Source organism: Microtus oregoni, unplaced genomic scaffold (assembly GCF_018167655.1).
Source record: "Microtus oregoni isolate MIOR12 unplaced genomic scaffold, Mior012 000036F_ref0000092, whole genome shotgun sequence".
NCBI classification, from domain to species: domain Eukaryota; kingdom Metazoa; phylum Chordata; class Mammalia; order Rodentia; family Cricetidae; genus Microtus; species Microtus oregoni.
The window spans coordinates 5,404,772-5,424,247 of NW_024543095.1; the positions used below are offsets into that span (position 1 = coordinate 5,404,772).

At 40.5% G+C, this 19,476-nt stretch overlaps 1 protein-coding gene across 1 annotated transcript; it reads left to right on the forward strand.

The window, feature by feature from the left end:
* Positions 1 to 495: 495 nt before the first annotated feature.
* On the forward strand, positions 496 to 13,260 carry Yipf4 (Yip1 domain family member 4). Its single transcript, XM_041631098.1, has 6 exons — positions 496 to 808; positions 2,724 to 2,883; positions 4,841 to 5,012; positions 7,169 to 7,246; positions 10,753 to 10,866; positions 12,249 to 13,260. The coding sequence occupies exons 1-6, from the start codon at positions 730 to 732 to the stop codon at positions 12,384 to 12,386; spliced, it is 741 nt and encodes a 246-aa protein (XP_041487032.1). The 5' UTR covers positions 496 to 729; the 3' UTR covers positions 12,387 to 13,260.
* Positions 13,261 to 19,476: the final 6,216 nt, after the last annotated feature.

Here is a 19,476-nt window from a genome sequence, read left to right on the forward strand (position 1 = left end):
ACATGTAACTTTTGTCAATATTCTACACAACTAACGAGTAAAGGTAGCAGAATTCTGGAGTCAGAGATGAGGGATTGAAGTCTTGAAACTTAAGTCGTTTTTGTGAGTTTGTTTTGGTTTTAGAAGGGGGGGGGTGTCTCAGCCTGGCGGTGGTGGCGCAGGCGGGGATCTCACTTTGTAGCCAAACCTGGCCTCTAACGCCCAATGTTTCTACTGCCTCAGTCTTCACAGCGCAGGGACTACAAGCGTGAGCCATACGACTAACCTCTCAAATTCTGTTTATCTACAAGGAAAAGAATGCGTTTATAAAAACTGAAGGGGGGGGGAAGAGAGTAAACCATTTAAACAAACAGCTTAGGGCGGGACAGAGATTTCCCGAGGTAACTTCCGGTACAGGGTTGAATTTCCGGAATCAACAACAGGAAGGGCCAATCATAACCTTCCCCAGGGAGCCAATGGGAGAGCAGATTACAAACAGCCAATCCCGGCGGCGCTGTCACTGTTATGGTCCTGTCAGGGCGCCGGCGTCGTGGTGCTTGGGCGCTCGCCACCGGCCGGGCTCCGGTGCGACCTCGTCGGGAGCAGCCGAGTGGCCTGGCTCGCGCGTCTCCGCCCTCGTCCCAGCCCCCGCCTCCCGGCTCGCAAGCCGCCCGCTAGCACGGTCGTCACCGTGCGAGGACCCGGGCCCAGCCGCGCCCCAGCACCGCCGTGGGCTCCGAGGCCGGCGGGATGCAGCCTCCGGGCCCGCCCCCGGCCTATGCGCCCGCCAACGGGGACTTCACCTTCGTCTCCTCGGCGGACGCGGAAGGTGAGAGTGGGCCCGACGGGGCTCCGGAGCAGGGGTGGCCGAGTGGGGACTCCGCCCCTGTGCCCGCTGGGCCTTCCCCCGAGACCGCAGATGACTCGGGAGGGTGCGGGGCGCAGGCACCGCCGCTGGGCCACCCTCTCCGGCGACGGGCGGGGTGACCAGTGACCCGCCGGTCGGTCAGGGTTTTCTTTCTGAAATGCTCCACTCCGCAGTTGCTCAAAAGGGTGAAGGATCAAAGAATGAGAACAAAGTGGGTCTGTGTTCCTCTGCTATTAACAGAAAAGCTTTTTGTTTGTTCTTTCTTTCTTTCTCCTGAGGTTACCTTTGGCGGCTTAAGGAGAACGAACTTCAAAGGAGTCGTGGTTTTTATTGGATTTGTTTTCTAGCTCAGATCCCTGTGTCCAGTTTGTAGGGTTTGACCACAATATTCAGAAAACTGGATTTAGGAGCATTTGAAACTGTAGGAATTCAACTCAGTGTCCCCAACAGCCTCGACAGACTGAGCTTGTATTGTTTTGATCAACCACTGGTACTGGGAAGATTTTTGTGCTGCATGGGATTCCCTTCCCCACTTCGTTCAACTCCTTGTAACCTGACTCTTTATCTGCTAGTAATTTTGGGGTTTTGCTTTAATTTTGTTTACTTTCCAGGGACTAGATTTAACTGCCCAGCATGAAAAAACAAGCTGATTTTGCTTTAGAAATATAGTGTAAGAGAGAGACTACGGTGTGTTGGGTAGTGAATCCCAGTGATCCCCACGCTTGGAAGACAGAGGCTGGTAGATCGCTGAGTTTGAGGCCAGCCTGGACTACATACATATCAAGTTCCAGGCTCACCAGGGCCTTGTCTCAACAAAGAAGAAAGAAAAGAAATTTCAGTCTGGAGATGAACATGGATTTTCTTTGAAATCTTGATTTCTTTGACTATGTTTTGTGTTCTCCTTTAGAAATTATTTTGGAGCCAGGTGGTGGTGGCGGAGCACCCCTTTAAGCCCAGTCATATTAAGTTACTCAGGCTGGCTGTAAACTCAGTATGTAGCCAGTGTTGCCTTGAATTTGACATCTTGCCTCAGTCTCCAGAGTAGCTAGGTGTCATTATTTTATGTCAAACAAATAGATAATTCTGTATCTGGTTTGTGCTGCAGGCCAGCAGAATTAACATTGCCTGACACATGGGTATAATCTTCCTTAGTCTGAATTTATATTTATCAGGATCCCTGGGTAATTCAAAGGATCTTAGCATTTTTGAGCAGCACTGTCTTAGAATTTAATAAAAGATTAAAAGGAAAATTAACCCTACGTAGATCAGAGAAAGCCAGGCTAGGTGGATCATGTCTGTAATCCCTGCTCTTGAGAGGCCGAGACAGATGGAGAATTCAAGATCAACAAAAGTCAGGAAAATCTTAAGGAGGTAATCATTTTACAAAATGTAGCCTCTCAGATAATGGACTGATAGGAAAGAGGTAGATGATACCTGCTCTAGAAAGTATGGTATAGGGCTGAGGAGGAACTTAGTTGGTAGTAGGCAGGAGCCTCTGAGTTGAATCTCCAGCCCTGTATAAAGGCGTTCTGGTGACTCATCCTAGCATTGGGAGGTGGTAGCAGGAAGGCCAGAAGTTGAAGATCATCTTTGTCTATGTACTGAATTCGAGGCCAACCTGGGCCTTGGCCTCCTGAACGCTAGGATGACAGGCCTGTACCATTGTACCTGCCTTGTCTTTCACCAGTTCGGTTTTGTTGTTGTTGTTGTTCTAATTGTAAAATAAAAAGTGGCACAATGTCTGTCTGATGAAACTTGATTATATGGAATAGCAAATATCCAAAGGATTGACAAAGTATAATTATACGAATATATGTACATTTTGGTTCACGTTCACATATTTCTCTCTGGTCACAGTTTTGTCTTCTCTCCTAAGATCTCAGTGGTTCTATAGCAGCCCCAGATGTCAAATTAAATCTCGGTGGAGGTGGAGATTTTATCAAAGAATCTACAGCTACCACATTTCTGAGACAAAGAGGGTATGGCTGGCTTCTGGAAGTTGAAGATGAGGACCCTGAAGATAACAAGCCACTTTTGTACGTGAAGGGATGTGTCTTTTGTGATCTTTAGGACCTATTCTGTGGGATGTTTATGTTCTTTTATATTTTTAAAGTCAGTTAAAGGAAAATTTTAACCGGTTAGGTGAACAGCAGTAGCAGGGCCTAGAGAGATGGCTCAGTAGTTATGAGTACTTCCTGCTCTTTCAGAGAACTTGAGTTTTAGTGCCATCATCATCTATCTCAGGCAACACAGCTGCCTGTAACTCCAGCCTGTGGGGATCTGACCAGTCTTCTGGCCTTTGTAGGCGCCTGTATATACATGGCATTCGCTTATACAAACACACACACACACAGAGACACACACACATAAAGTCTTTAAAAGCAGGTTTTAGCACTAGTTTTACTAGCACCTGAAGTGATGAGGAAAAAATGCTCTTAGCCTGTTGGCTGTGGGTGTCAGGGGTTTTTAAATGGGAACTGGAGAAATGGTGTGACTGCTCTTGTAGGGACTGGGTTTCTGTTCCCAGAATCCACATGGTGGCTCACAACTGCTTGTAACTCCAGTTCCAAGGGATCTGATTTCCTCTTCTGACTTCTGAGGGCATTAGGCACACGTGTATTACACAAACATACCTGCAGATAAAACATTTATTTAAAAAAAGTATCTCTTAAAAAGTTTTAAAGCTGGCCAGGTAGTGGCACACACCTTTAATCCCAAGTACTCGGGGCAGAGGCAGGTGGATCTCTGTGAGTTCGAGGCCAGCCTGGTCTGCAAAGCAAGTTCCCTGACAGCCAGTACTGTTTTACAGAGAAACTCTGACTCAAAAAAGGAAAACTGTATATGTGTGAGTACTGTTTTACAGAGAAACTCTGACTCAAAAAAGGAAAACTGTGTATATGTGTGTGTGTATATATATATATATGCACATATATGCATACACACATATATATATATATAAATTTTTAAAGCTGGAAGCTGGACTTTGTACTATATGTTTGTAATCTCAGTTTTTGAGAGGTAGATACATAAGAATTAGGAGTTTGGCCAAGAAAACCTGAGCCCAGGTTCAGGCAGAGACCCTATCTTAAAAGGACGACATGGAGATCGATGGATAGCGCACTCTGCACCTTCTGGCCTCAGTGTGTACAGTGTGTGCACTGGCACCCACACGTAGACCTGCCTGTGCTCAAACATTCACACTCAACATGTTATAAGTGATCTTGAGAAGAAAGAGCAAAATCCACTCTGCTGGCATGCCTTTAATCCCAACACTTTGGAGACAAGGACAGGTGGTCTTTTTGAGTTCCAGGCTAGCAAGGATACTTAGTGAAACCCTCTCTCAAAAGAGACAGTGACCACTTTTTGTTTGTTTGTTTGTTTTGTTTTGTTTTTCGAGACAGGGTTTCTCTGTGTTTCTTTGGGACCTGTCCTGGAACTCTTTTGTAGACCAGGCTGGCCTCAAACTCACAGAAATCCACCTGTCTCTTCCTCCCGAGTACTGGGATTAAAGGCGTGCACCACCATTGCCCAGCAAGAGTGACCACTTTGAAAAAAAAAAAACTGTCTTTGTCTTAAACACACATATAAATAGGTATGCTCTACACTGTTTATCTTGTTTGACCAGCTATCCCAAATAGTCACTGTCATCTAAAAGCAAGGTTCAGCAAGGTTAAGGCTGAAACTCAGGTCTAAAACATAATTATGGGCCAGGCAAGGTGGTACACACCTTTATCCCAGTACTCAGACAGAGGCAGATCTTGGAAGCACTGTGTTTCCCTTCACACCTACTACAATTTCAACTGTTGAGCAACTGTTACCCCAGCAACTGTGAGTTTGATAGATATTTTCTCATGAAATCAGTCTCATAGATACTTCACATGCAGATATTGACCTGTGGGTATCATATTATCTAGTTTAAGTTTACAGTTATTTTAAACCTGTTTTACTGTTCAAAATTACATGTTTTTTAAGAATGTTATTTTAAATTTATAGGGAAGAATTGGACATTGATCTAAAAGATATTTACTACAAAATCCGTTGTGTTTTGATGCCAATGCCATCGCTTGGTTTTAATAGACAAGTAGTGAGAGACAATCCTGACTTTTGGGGTCCACTGGCTGTTGTCCTTTTCTTTTCAATGATATCATTATATGGACAGTTTAGGGTAAGTATACCTCATTTTATACAAATGTTAGATCTTTTTATGACGTTCAAAAATTAAATGTAGTCACATATTTACTATAAAAACACATATTTGAGAGATGTTTTACGTTTGCCTATTTTTTTCTCACTTTTTCATTCCTAAAATTGTTTCTTAATGAAGTACCTTGGATTAATTCTTTCTCAGCTTATCCATATTTTATTTTAGATTTTTATTTATTTTACTTTATATGTATGTTTTGCCTATATGCAAATGTGTGTGCTGTGTGCATGTCTGTTGGACCTTTGGAGCTAGGCTTATGGGTGGTTCTCAGTCATCCTTTGGAGCTAGGCTTATGTATGGGTGGTTCTTAGTCATCCTTTGGGTGCTAAGAGTCACCTTGGTCCCTTGCAAGAGCAACAAGTACTCTTAACCATTCAGCTGTCTCTCTGGCCCCAGGTTTTCCACATTTTATTTTTTTTTTGTGATTAATTTTACTGTTTTTAATTATGTGTATATGTTAGGCAGAAGCAGGTGGTTTCTGTGAGTTCAAGGACAGCCTGGTCTACATAGCTAAGCAAGTTCTTTATCTCTGAGCTGTATATATCCAGCCTTTTTTTTTTTCCTGAGACATAGTCTTGCTAATTTGTTTTTACTTTTGTTTTGGGACTCACTCTGTAGCCTAGGCAGGCCTTGATCTTATGCTCCTCCTGCCCCAGATTCCTGAGTATTAAGATATAGGTATGTGCCACCAGTTTAACTTGTTCTTTATGTGTGTTCTAGTGATACTTTGACTTATGTAAATACCTTGTTTCTCATCAAACTTGAGCCCAATAAATTTTTTACCTGATTAGTACTATAGTATTCATTGAATGATGATTACCCTATTTCCTTCATTTCATCTATGTTTATTAATATTTTCTAAGGAACAGTCACCCTTCTTTTCTGTTACTTAAGTACTCAGTTATTTACATCAGTATATTCAATATTTATTTTGTTCTCTAAACTATAACCCAATATTACCATTTATTTTATTGTTCAGTTTGTTCCTGATTATTAGCCATTGACCTTTAAACCCTTAACTCGTATGTGTATGTGTGTGCATAGGTGAATGTGCAGTTGTGTATTTCACACGGAGACCACAGAAGTCAACTTTGATGGTTGTTCTTCAGAACTTTGATTTCTTTTTTTTTTTTTTTTTTTGATTTTTCGAGACAGGATCTACATTAGACCGGGAGCTTGCCGGTTAGGCTAAGTTCTGTCTCTCATTTCTTCAGTGCTGGGATTACAAGTGTGTGCCACTTCACCTAGCTTTTTGTGTGGGTCCTGAGAATAAAAGCCTCAATCTTATGTTTGTAATAAAAACCCAGAGACAGATATTAGGGTTGAGCCTGAAGGTCAGAAGAGCATAACCGCCAGCCACTGGCTACTACCTCTACTTCAGTCCTAAATCCTACCGCCAGGAATCCTCAGAATGAGGATTCAAGTGTTCAAACACTTTTTCAGCTGAGCTGCTTCCCACCTCCATATAACATACTTTTTGAGTAACCTTTCTTCTAACTCCACAGGTATTTATGAACTAATTTTGCATTATTCTCTGGTGTAGCCTGGGAAGCAGACAGTACTTATATAGGCTCAGTTCTCGTGAGGGACTGTTAGGAACCAAAATCTGTAAGCTGGGTGTAGTGGGAAGCTGAGGCAGGAAGACTGCTGTGTGAGCTCATCCTGAGCTAGACAGTGAGTTTGAAGCCAGCATGCACTACATTGTGAGAACTAAGGAAATGAAGGAAACTAAGATCTAGGCACTGTTTGTGTTTCTTTATATATGTATGTTTCTGCTTTCTTTCTTTTTGGATTAGAGAAAGGGTTTCTAAAGGCTGTTAAACAGAGAAACCTTGTCTTGAAAAACCAACCTCCCCCCACCCCCCAAATCTTTTAGCATGTTCTTGAAATCCTGAAGTTTCTATAAGCAGTTAGTAATTGTTGAACTTTCAGTTTGGCTCTAAGTTTGTACTAAACCTTGTATTTGTAAGTTTTGGGAATGTCCTTGAGTACTAACAGCACCTCTGTCCTGAAATGGGGCTTGCTAAGCTGTCATAAGTTGCAGAAAGTTGAATTTCTGAAAGCTTAGTAGTTTATTAGACTTTTCTTTAGTTAATGATTTTTTTTCCCTTTTGAAGGTGGTCTCATGGATTATAACCATTTGGATATTTGGTTCACTGACAATTTTCTTACTGGCTAGAGTTCTTGGTGGAGAAGTAAGTACTTTTTTTTTTTTTTTGGTTTTTCAAGACAGGGTTTCTCTGTGGCTTTGGAGCCTGTCCTGGAACTAGCTCTGTAGACCAGGCTGGTCTCGAACTCACAGAGATCCGCCTGCCTCTGCCTCCTGAGTGCTGGGATTAAAGGCATGTGCCACCATCGCCCGGCTGTAAGTAATTATTTTGAGAGATAGCTTCTTTAGTGTTTGTTTTTGTTTTGTTTTCTAGACAGTCTCACTTTAGAGCCCTAGCTAGCCTGGAACTCACTGTGTAGACCAGACTAGCTTTGAACTCGCAAAGATCTGCCTGCTTCTGCTCCCTAAGGGTTGAGGTAAAAAGGTAGAGATAAGCACACCCTGCTTTACAAAAAGAAGTCATCAGACCTTGTTGAGCTAGAGTTGGGCAAGTATTGGGAACTGAACTCAGGTGTACTGAAAAAAAAATACAAGCTTATGACCGCTGAGCCCTCCCTCCAGCCTATTTATCTGTTTTTTTGTTTGTGAGATAGTGTCAGTTTATGGCCCCTACTAACCTAGAACTGCTGTGTAGACCAAACTGGCCTCAAACAGGTGTGACCGGCCATACCTGGCTAATAAATGAGTCTTTGGTTATTTTTATTTTTTGATACAGGATCTGTCTACATATCTCTGGCTGTCTTGGAACTCATTTTGTAGACCAAGCTGGCCTCAAACTCAACAGACTTCCACCTGCCTTTGTCCCTGAGTGCTGAAATTAAAGGCGTATGCCACCATGCCCAACTATAATAATAAATAATAAATAGTTCTTGTCCTGGAAGTTATCTTTATACTAGTTCCATCCAGATGGTTGATATAGATATTAAATCTACTCAATAAATACAAGGAATGAAGAGGAGAGATTGCTTCCCACCTATCAAATATACAGAAGCATAGAGTTGGCAACAGGTTTCATACCAGTTCTCAGTTACCATAGAGATTCCCTTATGTTAATCAGAAATTGCCCTAATTGAAAATAGAGTGGGTTTTTGTTTTTTGAAGCAAGAGTCTCGTATAGCTGAAGGCTACTATATCTTTCTAAAACAGGATTGCTAGAAGAGTAATTTTTTTTTTAAAGATTTATTTATTATGTATACAACATCCCTTCCATGTATGCTTGCATGCCAGAAGAGGGCACCAGATCTCATTATAGATGGTTGTGAACCACCATGTGGTTGCTGGGAATTGAACTCGGGACCTTTGGAAGAGCAGTCAGTGTTCTTAACCTCTGAGCCATCTCTCCAGCCCCTAGAAGAGTAATTTTGACATGCGCTTTTTGGAAACTAGCTTTTAAGACTGACTTTCTTCATCAATGCCTTATGATGTCTAGCTTTAGTTAAATTATATGAAGAAAGGAAGGCTTCACACATGGCTAAACAGCTGGAAAATAGGGTATTTTCGATAGCTTTTCAGGTGAATGTAGATATTGTTCCTAGATACTACTCCAAAACTCAGGAAGTAATAGTTTCTTAAAAGTTTGTTCCAGGCCAGGTGGTAGTAGTGCTACACGCCTTTAATTCCAGTACTCAAGAGGCAGAGGCAGGCAGTTCTCTGTGAGTTTGAGGCCAGCACTGTCTATAAAGTGAGTTCTAGAATAGGCTCCAAAGCTACACAGAGAACTCTATCTCAACCCTATCTCAAGACAGAAACTGTCTCAAAAAGAAAAGTTTGTTCTAGTTAGGAATTTCTATCCATATGCTTAAAATTGTCATTAAAAAATTAATCTGGGAGCTGAAGAGTTAGCTCAGTGGTTAAGAGCACTTGTTCTTGAAGAGGGAAAAAAAATGAAATTTATGCCCTGGCAATGCTGAAGCCTGCATGGGCAGCCCATATATGGCAGTTCTGTTGAACTTGTCCATATTGGGTTTCATGGTCTAAGCTGATGAGGATGATTGACCATGTCTCTTCCTCAAGAGGGCACCAGATCTCATTACAGATGGTTGTGAGCCACCATGTGGTTGCTGAGAATTGAACTCAGGACCTTTAGGAAGAGCAGGTAGTGCTCTTAACCACTGAGCCTTGTCTACATGGTAAGTTCCAGGAGAGCCAGGGCTTTGTGGATGGATGCTGTCTCAAGAAACAAGAAAACATTATTAGTACCCTGAACGTGGCACTCTTGGAACTTTAGTATTACCGGTAGGGCTTGTTTAGTTCTTGAATGAGAGAAAATATATTTTTGACTGCTTTGCTGAAGTGTTTACTTGGAGGCTGTGGTGTAGCTAAAATTCGAAGACCTGGGATAAATTCCTAGCACTGTCAAAAGTGAAAATATGGGCCAGAGAGAGGGTTCAGCACTTAAGAGCACTTGTTGCTCTTATAGAGCACTGAGTTCAGTTCCCAGCCCTGGCAGATCATCTAAGAACAGTTTATCACACCAGTTCAGGGGATCTAATGCCTTGTTCTGACCTCCATCAGCACATACACATAGACCCACGAACATACACATTAGTAAAAAAAATTTTTAAAAATTGTTATGGTAAGTTTCTTTTCACAGTCTCCTAGTTGCCCTTCTTTCTGTCTCTCTTTGCCACACATGACTTCTTTAGTTCTTGGCTTTTTATCTGAAGATGGTGATTGTGATATTTTAAAATGGTCTTTGAGCCAAGTATACTGTTCCACACCTGTAATCCTGGCGCTGGAAAAGCTGTGGCAAAGGATCAAGTTTGAAGCCAGCTTGGGCTACATGGTGAAATCTTGTTTTCTTACCACATTCCCCCAGCAGAAATGCTAGACATTGTAGGTCAAACCCATAATGTCAACACTACAGAGATTGAAGCAAAAAGATCAGGAGTTCTGTGTTGTCCTTGGCTACATAGTGAGTTTGAAGTCATCCTGAGTTGTATGAGACCTTGTCTCAGAAAAGGGGAGGGAAGCTGGAGATATGACTCGGTGGTTAAGAGTACTTACTGCTCTTCCAGAGCACATGATAATGGCTCATAGCCTTCTGAACTCCACTTCCAAGGGAAGGTACTTTTCCTAAACCACATGAAGACTTTTTTTTTCTTTTTTTTTTAGAGAAACTTTATTTTTCGAGACAGGGTTCCTCTATGTAACAGCGTTGGCTGTCCTGGAATTCACTTTGTAGACCAGGCTGGCCTCGAACTCAGAGATTCACCTGTCTCTGCCTCCCAAGTGCTGGGATTAAAGGCGTGTGCTACCACCACCCGGTTTAAGCATAACTTTATGTATGTGTATCATATGTATACAGTATAATGATCTGTACTGTAGGTGGCTAGACATAATCTTCGAGCTAGAGACAAGAGCTGCATATGTGGGTTTTGAATATCAGGAAACTGAAACATATTGAAAATATAGTGATATATTTGGCCCTGGAATATATAAAAGGAGGTGATAATTTAAAATATGTTGGGCATGACACTTTATGATTTCCTAATTTTTTTTATTTATGTCAGTACAACAAAGAATGATACTGAAAAGTGCCTAAGTATTCTGATTCCTATAATGTTTATTTAAATTTTTTAAAATTCACAGGTTGCATATGGCCAAGTTCTTGGAGTGATAGGATATTCATTACTTCCTCTCATTGTAATAGCCCCTATACTTTTGGTGGTCGGATCTTTTGAAATGGTGTCTACACTTATAAAAGTAAGTTATTTATATAGTATGAACTATACAGCTAACTGTTTTTTGTATGAAAGTATGCTGGTCCTGCGGATAAGAATATCATAACCTAAAACTTCCCGAGACAGTAATATTTGGGAACAGAGGTTTTTTTTTTACCAATGTGGTTTCTTCTGATTCCCCCACCCCACCTGCTGTCACCAGTAATTATGAAATCTGTAGGTATCTTGGGAAGACTGGAGACCAAATAAAATTTCAGGATAATCATACTTTAAAATTTTATAGTATTTCATCTCAGTACTATTAAATATGAATTCATGTAACAGATTTGGGGGTATTTATTTAAAATTCCACTGAAACTAGCACACATCTTAATCCACTACTTGGAAGATAAAAACAAGAGGACCAGAAATTCAAAGTTACTCTCAGATACCTGAGCGTTTGAAGTTCATCTTAAAGTACAGCCTGGTGCTCCTTTTTCACCAAACCCTGGTGCCTCTTCCTATTCCTAGGAAAGGAGTGATAATAATGGTGTATATAGTTTTAACTTAAATTGTGAGCCCTCTTTCAGGTATTAAATTATTCAGTTTGGCATAAATAACTGTGTTTTCAAAAGTGGCTAGATCATCAGCAGGCTGTGGTGACTCTGCAAGTTTATACTCCTTACCGCTCAGGTGGCTAAGGCAAGTGTGTTGTGGATTCAAAAGCAAGCCTGAGCCAAAGAATGAATTCTAGGACAGTGGGACACTGAATGAAACCATTTCTCAACAAAGAAAAATAACTTCATTATCACTAGGGCTACTTGATTAAAAGACTGAACACTAGATTTTTTTGCCTTAGAAACTCTTTGGTTTAATCTGGGCATGGTGGCATAGCCCTTTAATCCTAGCATTCAGGAAAGCTGCCATTCAGTCTCTGAGTTTGGGGCCAGCTTGGTCTGCATAGCATGCTGCATGAGTGGCACATTGCATCCAAGTCACATGGGGTTATGACTTTTTAAAAGAAAGTGTGTTGTGTGTTGTATTTTACAGCTTTGACTTTGTAAAAGTCGTGTGTGTGTGTGTTTTATATGTCAGTTTCCTGCTGGTTTTGTTTTTATTTTGAAACAGTCTGACACTATAACCACAGTTGGCCATGAACTCATTGTGTAGTCCAAGCTGACCATGAATTTATGTTGAGTGCCACTATGCCTGACTGGAAGTTTCTCTTTGTATAGAAGGTACAAATGATTGTTACAACTAGGTTTCTTTTCTTTTTTAATTACAGAAGTTAAAGAGCAAGAGAGAATATTCTTAAAAAGTCTCACTTGGTGGATCACTTTTTAAAACATTGTAACTGTTTTCTGTGATAGTAAAATGTTGATTGATTTGCTAATACGCTGCTGTTTTCTTTCTTTGTTCTTTAAGCTGTTTGGTGTGTTTTGGGCTGCCTACAGTGCTGCTTCATTACTCGTGGGTGAAGAATTCAAGACCAAAAAGCCTCTCCTCATTTATCCAATCTTTTTATTGTACATTTATTTTTTGTCCTTATATACTGGGGTGTGATCCAAGTTGTACATGAGTTGAAAAAGATGGTGTTACATTTGTATTGAGCTGGGAATTCTTGCTGAAGGGGTTGGAAAAAACATAACTAGTAAAATTTTATACATTCCAGATAGAAAGGCAGGTTTAAAGTCTTTTTAAAACAATATTTTTTGTATTTAAGTAATTGCAGTTATCTGGGATTCTTTGGTCAGAATTCTGAATTCTGTTTGGTTCTTCATATTCTGCGAATAAATAAAAAGTGTTGTGTTTTTTTCAGATTGTGTCAATATTCACCTGAACACTTGTGCCAAAAGCACCTAGATGGGAAATTGTATCTCACTTGAAGTGTGAATTAATAACATCCTGAAAATATAAAAGTGCAATTTTTTCTTTGAAGAATTTTCTCCTGCACCACAGATCCTGTAGATACCTATTTATATTTATACATATATATTTATGAAATAATTCTTATTCACAAAATATATTTCTGAATAGCCTAAAAATTAAGATACTAAATCTGATGCTCAAACTTTCCTTTATTTGGCCATTAATGTTCTTTATAAAACTTAAAATTTGTTTTTAAATTGTGTATAATTTTTGAAATAATAGTTGCAGTATAGATTTGGTTTGTGTGTATATGCTCTTAAAAAACAGTTTTGAATGTCTAAACATTTGATTTAAAGTTCTGTTTATCTTTTTGACCAAAGGAGCAAGAGATATAATTAATATGGCATTCATTAAAATCATTAATATATAGGAAAAATAATATTTATAGCATCAGTAAATATTTTTAAGTGGTACCTTTAAATCATAAAAGTTGCGGGAAAGAGACCTTTGAAGTCATGTGGTCTTGAACAATGTTATATGAAGTAGAAAATAAAATGTTTTCCAGCTGTGTGCTTTGTTTTACAATACCTTTTTCTATATTACTTGACACTTTAAGAAATATTAGTTTCTTTCTAACAAATTTACAATTTTTACTAAGGGAAATATTAAGAAAAATTTATCTAAGAAGTTTTTTTGTAAATCCTGTGTTCTGTATATATATCTTTAATATTACTTTGTAAAGTAGATAAACTGTTTTATTTGTGTTCATAAAATAGCAAATCCCTGTTAGCATATTATTGTATTATTCTTTCTGGTTTTGCCCAAAAAAGTTAACTTCTATTTCTGATACAGTATAACATCATCGTCTCTGTGTTCCTTAGGCAAAACAGATGTAGGAGAACAGGTGAAAGCCCTAGATAGATAAACCTCAGGAGCTGGAGTAGTGAGTAGTATAGAAGTATCTTTGGCCACAGAAGCAGCAGCAGAGGTAAGTCCTGTGGTCATCCTTTTGTTTGAATGATTATTTGGATTTCTTTTTCATTTTGTGGTGCTGTGTCAGATCTAGTACCTTGCACATGGTAGGCAATTGTTGTTCTTGTTAAGCACACTTCTTACCTGTCAGGCATATCCAGCCTGCAAATCCATAAGCCTAAGGAAAGCTATGAGTGCAGCTCAAATCAAAAGTTTAAACTTAATTAAAATATTCTGGAATATTTTTTTGTGCCATCGAATGTGAACTTTATAGATGATACTGTTGTTTTGCAACATTTGACATACCTGTCTGGTGTCCATAGTGTTGACCTGAAACTAAACTTTGTGAAGTCAAGACTAGATTGTCAGATCTTAGCAGTTGCTGCTTCAAGATATTTTAGGAATACTCCACTCAAAGCTGATTTTATTTTTAAGTTATCAGTGCACAGGGTCAGTGATAAGACATGCATATGTCTGTGTGAGGGTTGTCAAATCTCCTGGAACTGGAGTTACAGACAGCTGTGAGCTGCCATGTGGGTGCTGGGAACTGAACCCAGGTCATCCGGAAAGCAGCCAGTGTTCCCAACTGCTAAGGCACCTCTCTAGCTCCCAAAAAAGTTGTTTTATAAGGGTTTTAAATTTCAGCCAACTCAAGCCAGGTGGTGGTGATGCATACCTTTAGTCCCAACAGGGAGGCAGAAGCCATGAATTTGAGGCCGGCCTGGTCTACAGCAAGTTCCATGACAGCTGTTACAAAGAGCTGTCTTCAGATGTCAAACTCTACTAGAGTAAAATGGGCTTCAAGATCATATTCTTCCCAGTTTTCCATATCCTCATCCATGTGCGTTGGGCATACCTCTGTATTTCTTGTGCATCTTTTGTGGGTTTCTTTCCCAGCAACAGCTTGTGCTTGGGAAGGGAAGGACAGTCGAAACAATGCAAATCACACCTCTCGACATCCAGTTACAGTTTGTATGGTAAGATATGGGCTCCCTCTCTTTGTGCTGAAATCGTGGAATTATTTCTTCTTGTTTGCTTTACTACTTGTGGCCTCCATTCCTACTTACATACACTGTGAGTTCCCATATCCATGCTAATTTGATCTGAGATGCATGGATCTCTTGGGGACTTAACTCTTGCTGTGGTGGCAAATGGACTTAAGTCATCATTGGGTTGAGCTAACCACAAGAAAAAGGTTTGATGCCATCTTAACTGGTGACCTCATCAAAATGGAACAAACTGTATAACTTAGCCACCATTGTGGTTATAGAGATGTCATCGAGATGGTAACAGCCACATGACATGGTACTAGCTTACTAGTGATGTAATGAAGATGGCAAGGAACCTGTGACTTCATAACAGTCTTGGTTTAATGCCACCATATGGCGTAAACCAAAATGGCATCCATAAAACTTCTGGGTACCACTGAACTAGAATTGCCACACTGTTTTGATTTTTACATTCCTAGATGCCTAGTGGGATCTTGGAAATGGGAGGCTCTAATTATATGGTTTATTTCTGAGTATTAAAGGTCAATGCATTTTTAGATAGACTATACCAGACCTTCATATTAGGTTAGAAAAAAAAAGGACCTGTTTTTCTTGATATGTTTACTAGTTTCCAGAGGAGTCTTAAGAGTTAGCCATGCATGTGTCTCAGGCACTAGCTAGCTGCCAGAGGGAGCTGACACTTTGAATTGGCTAATCCTGGGGAGCTCATGTAAGTTTGCAGCACCCAGAACCAAGTCTGGAAAAACACAGATCCCAAGCAAGACCCAGCTTTTTTTTTTTTTTTTTTTTTTTTTTTTTTTAAGACCCAGCTTTAAAAGCTGCTTCCAGCTGGGCGATGGTGGCGCACGCCTTTAATCCCAGCACTCGGGAGGCAGAGGCAGGCGGATCTCTGTGAGTTCGAGACCAGCCTGGTCTACAAGAGCTAATTCCAGGACAGGCTCCAAAACCACAGAGAAACCCTGTCTCGAAAAACCAAAAAGAAAAAAAAAGAAAAAAAAAAGCTGCTCCTCTGGGTCTTAGTACCTGCTGTTTCTTTCGTTGTCTCCAAGCCTCTTTTCTCACTCAGTGTTCTTTCCCTGCTAAAGACCCTTTTGCTCTATGTTTCTTATTTCTCTCAGTTTCTTCCTCACTGAGCCCTGGATAAACTTTTGTTTTTAGCTTCCAGTTACAATGACAGAGGCTAAGGAAAAGAATAGGCCAATCCCATCCATCCCTTTTCAGGTTCTTTGATTTGTTACTCTTTTTAGTGTTCTTTACTCTAGATTATGGACACTAAATTTAATGATGGTGGTGGTGATGACAGTAATGATAAAAAAGATTATTGACAGCTCATAAACAGGGTAAGAGAGGACCCTCTGACCAAAAAACAAAAACAAAACACCTCAGTTTCTTAGTTGACTTCTGCTGGATACTGTGAACATCAGTGTGATGATGTTTTACTGTGTAATGCTGCTTTTCTCTACTTCCACTCATTCAGAACTAAAAGCATGGCTTTGCAAAAGTAGGTTGTTCTCTGGACTGTACAAGTCATTCAAAGATATTTTTTACTGCGTGTGCTCTCTATAATATTTACCTAAGAGGGTTGTGGAGTTAGTTTAGAGGTAGAGTGCTTGCTGGCCATGAATTTAAAGCTCTGTGGGGGAAAAACGTTACCCAGGAATATAGAATTTAGAAGGCCCCGTAGTTTAACAGTATATGTACACAGGTAACGCTAGTTTGTCATATTATCATGTATGTAGTTTGTATTCAGTTTTGTTTATAACGCTAGTGTTTGCACAGCGCCATCCTGTGAGCTAAACATCTGCCATCTTGGTCAGGTGGTGGTAGCGCACGCCTTTAATCCCAGCACTAGGGAGGCAGAGGCCGGCAGATCTCTGTGAGTTCTAGGCCAGCCTAGTCTACAAGAGCTAGTTCCAGGACAGGCTCCAAAGCTACAGAGAAACCCTGTCTCGAAAAACCAAAAAAGAAAAAAGAAAAAAATAAAACAAAAACACCTGCTATCTTCATAAGACCAGCTGTGTATGCTTTGCTTATAAAAGATCATTATGGTTGAGCTTATTGATAATGTTCCTTTTTAGAAGGAGCAGGTGGGAGGGGGCTGGAGAGATGGCTGAGCAGTTAAGAACACTGGCTATTCAAGAGGACCCAGGTTCAATTCCCATCACCCACATAGCATCTCAAAACTGTAACTCCAGTTCTAGAGAATCTGACATGCTCACACAGACATACATACAGGCAAAACACCAATACACATTAATTAATTAATTATCTTTTTTAAAAAAAAAGCCGGGTGGTGGTGGCACAAGCCCTTTAATCCCAGCACTCAGGAGGCAGAGGCATGCAGATCTCTGTGAATTCAAGACCAGTCTGGTCCACAAACTCACAGATAGCTGCCTATCTCTGCCTCCCGAGTGCTGGGATTAAAGGTGTGCGCCACATACCCCAGAGAGCTAGCCAATCATTTTTTAGAAAATACATGTATGTCTATGTGATGGTGTTGGTTCTCCTGCAACTGGAGTTACAGAGACTGTGAGCTGCAGTGTGGGTGCTGAGAATTGAACCTGCGTCCTCTGGAAGAGCAGCCAGTGCTCCTTTTAAGATTTATTTATTTATTTTTGTATACAATATTCTGTCTTCATATATGCTTATAGGCCAGAAGAAGGTACCAGATCTCATTATGGATGGTTTTGAGATACCATGTGGTTCTGGGAATTGAACTCAGGACCTCTGGAAGAGCAACCAGTGCTCTTAACCACTGAGCCATCTCTCCAGCCCCCTAACAAGTCTTAAAACAACAACAAAAGAATGTATGTCCCACTATGTTCAGCATCCTTTTTTTTGCTACTGCAAACCTTACGTACTAATACTTATGTCTCAAAATAAGTTCACCTATCTTCTCAGAATTAGATTTGTCTTATAAATCATTCTTACTATTTTTGCTTCCTAAGAGCAACATATTTATGAGCAAGAAAAATGTTCTCTGGACAGATGGTATTAAAGTTATTTTAATGTTACCCATTAAATTAATTGGTTCACTTATTTATTGGTGTTGGGAATTAGTTTTTAGGGTCTTGCACTTATAGGGTATATGCTCTTCTGCTGAATTGTATCCCCAGTCCTGAAGGTTTCTACATCAATTTTAAAGGAATGTGTTCCTTTTATTCTAACTAAAAATCACAGTCTGGACTGGGCTTGTAGCTTAACTGTAGAGTGCTAGCCTAGCATGCCTGAAGTCCTGGGGTTAGTCCACAGAATCTCACAAACCAAGTACGGTGGTTCATACTTGTAAGATCAGAAGCCCTTCTGGACGGTGGCAGCATACACCTTTAATCCCAGCACTCAGGAGGCAGAGGCAGGCAGATCTCTGTGAGTTCAATGCCAGCCTGGTCTACAGAGTGGGTTCCAGGACTTGCTTTATAGCTACTGAGAAACTCTCTCTCAAAAAATCTGAAAACAGCCGGGCGATGGTGGCGCACGCCTTTAATCCCAGCACTCGGGAGGCAGAGGCAGGCGGATCTCTGTGAGTTCGAGACCAGCCTGGTCTACAGAGCGAGTTCCAGGACAGGCTCCAAAGCCACAGAGAAACCCTGTCTCAAAAAAAAAAAAAAAAAATCTGAAAACAAACAAAAAAATCAAAAGCCCAAAGTTGGAGGAGTAGCAATTCAGACCACTGGCTGCTCTTCTAGAGGACCCAGATTTGATTCCCAGTACCCACATAGCTGATCTGAAGCCCTCTTCTGGGCCTCCCTGGGCCCTTGTGTGGGTGTGATGCGCGAGAATGCAAGGCTATCCTTAGGGACATAACTTTGACTACATGAGGCCCTCTCTCAGTAGATACTCATAATCTTCTTTATTTTCTATTTTAATATCAATCTCCTTGCTTCATGTGAGTACTTTGAAGTTTGAGCCACAAAAGAATATGGAGCATCAGCTTAACCTGAGCTGAATTCTGATCACATCCAGTGGATTATTCAGCAGACTCAACAGAGGTCTATATCTACTAAGGCCTAGAAATCCTTATAGGTCTTAAATTCATCCTTCAGGAAGGGACAGGCAAGACAGTCTGGTTCAACTGCAAATCATCAGCCTTGCAAAGGACAAAACCAATTTTTTGTCCAGTCTGTCACTTGGATTGCATCCCAGGCCAGTAGTATAGCACATTCCTTGCTCCCTTCCTCCCCAGGCAGAAAACAGGATATGACTTTAAAGCCAAAGTACTCAAAAGGTATTTTAAAGCATAGGCTTTTCTTAACCTTTCTCAAAAAATATTTTTATTTTATCTATGTGTCTCTATGAATGTCTGCCATGTGTGAGGGTGCCCATCAAGGCCAGGAGAGGGCATCTAACACGTCTGGAGTTACAGGCAGTCTTTCCATAAATAAGCTACCCTGAGGGCACTGGGATTGAACCTGAGTCCTCTAAAAGAACAGCAAGTGTTCCTCACCATCGAGCCCTCTCTCCAGCCCCCTCCTTAACTCTTAATTTTTAAATATTTGTGTTTAAAGACTAGGCCTCAAAATTGTATAGTCATTGTATATACCTGCAATATAGACTATGAGAATGCTCAAAGTGGATCAGAATTAAGAGTGCTTGCTGCTTTTGCAGAGGATTAGCCTGGTCTACATAGCAAGTTCCAAGCCAGCCAGAGCTATGCAGTAAGATCTTGTCTCAAAAACAAACACATAAAAGATTAAATACTTGTAAAAGAATTTAGAATTCTACTTGGCACACGTAAGGAGTATATGTTTGTTTTCTGTTGTGGAGTGGAAGTCAAGGTTAAGTAAGGATATTGGAAGATGAGA

Coding starts and splice junctions, on each gene's coding strand:
- Yipf4 (XM_041631098.1), top strand. CDS start 730: ATGCAGCCTCCGGGCCCGCCCCCGGCCTATGCGCCCGCCAACGGGGAC. Junction 809..2,723: donor CTCCTCGGCGGACGCGGAAG/GTGAGAGTGGGC, acceptor TTCTCTCCTAAG/ATCTCAGTGGTTCTATAGCA. Junction 2,884..4,840: donor GAAGATAACAAGCCACTTTT/GTACGTGAAGGG, acceptor TTAAATTTATAG/GGAAGAATTGGACATTGATC.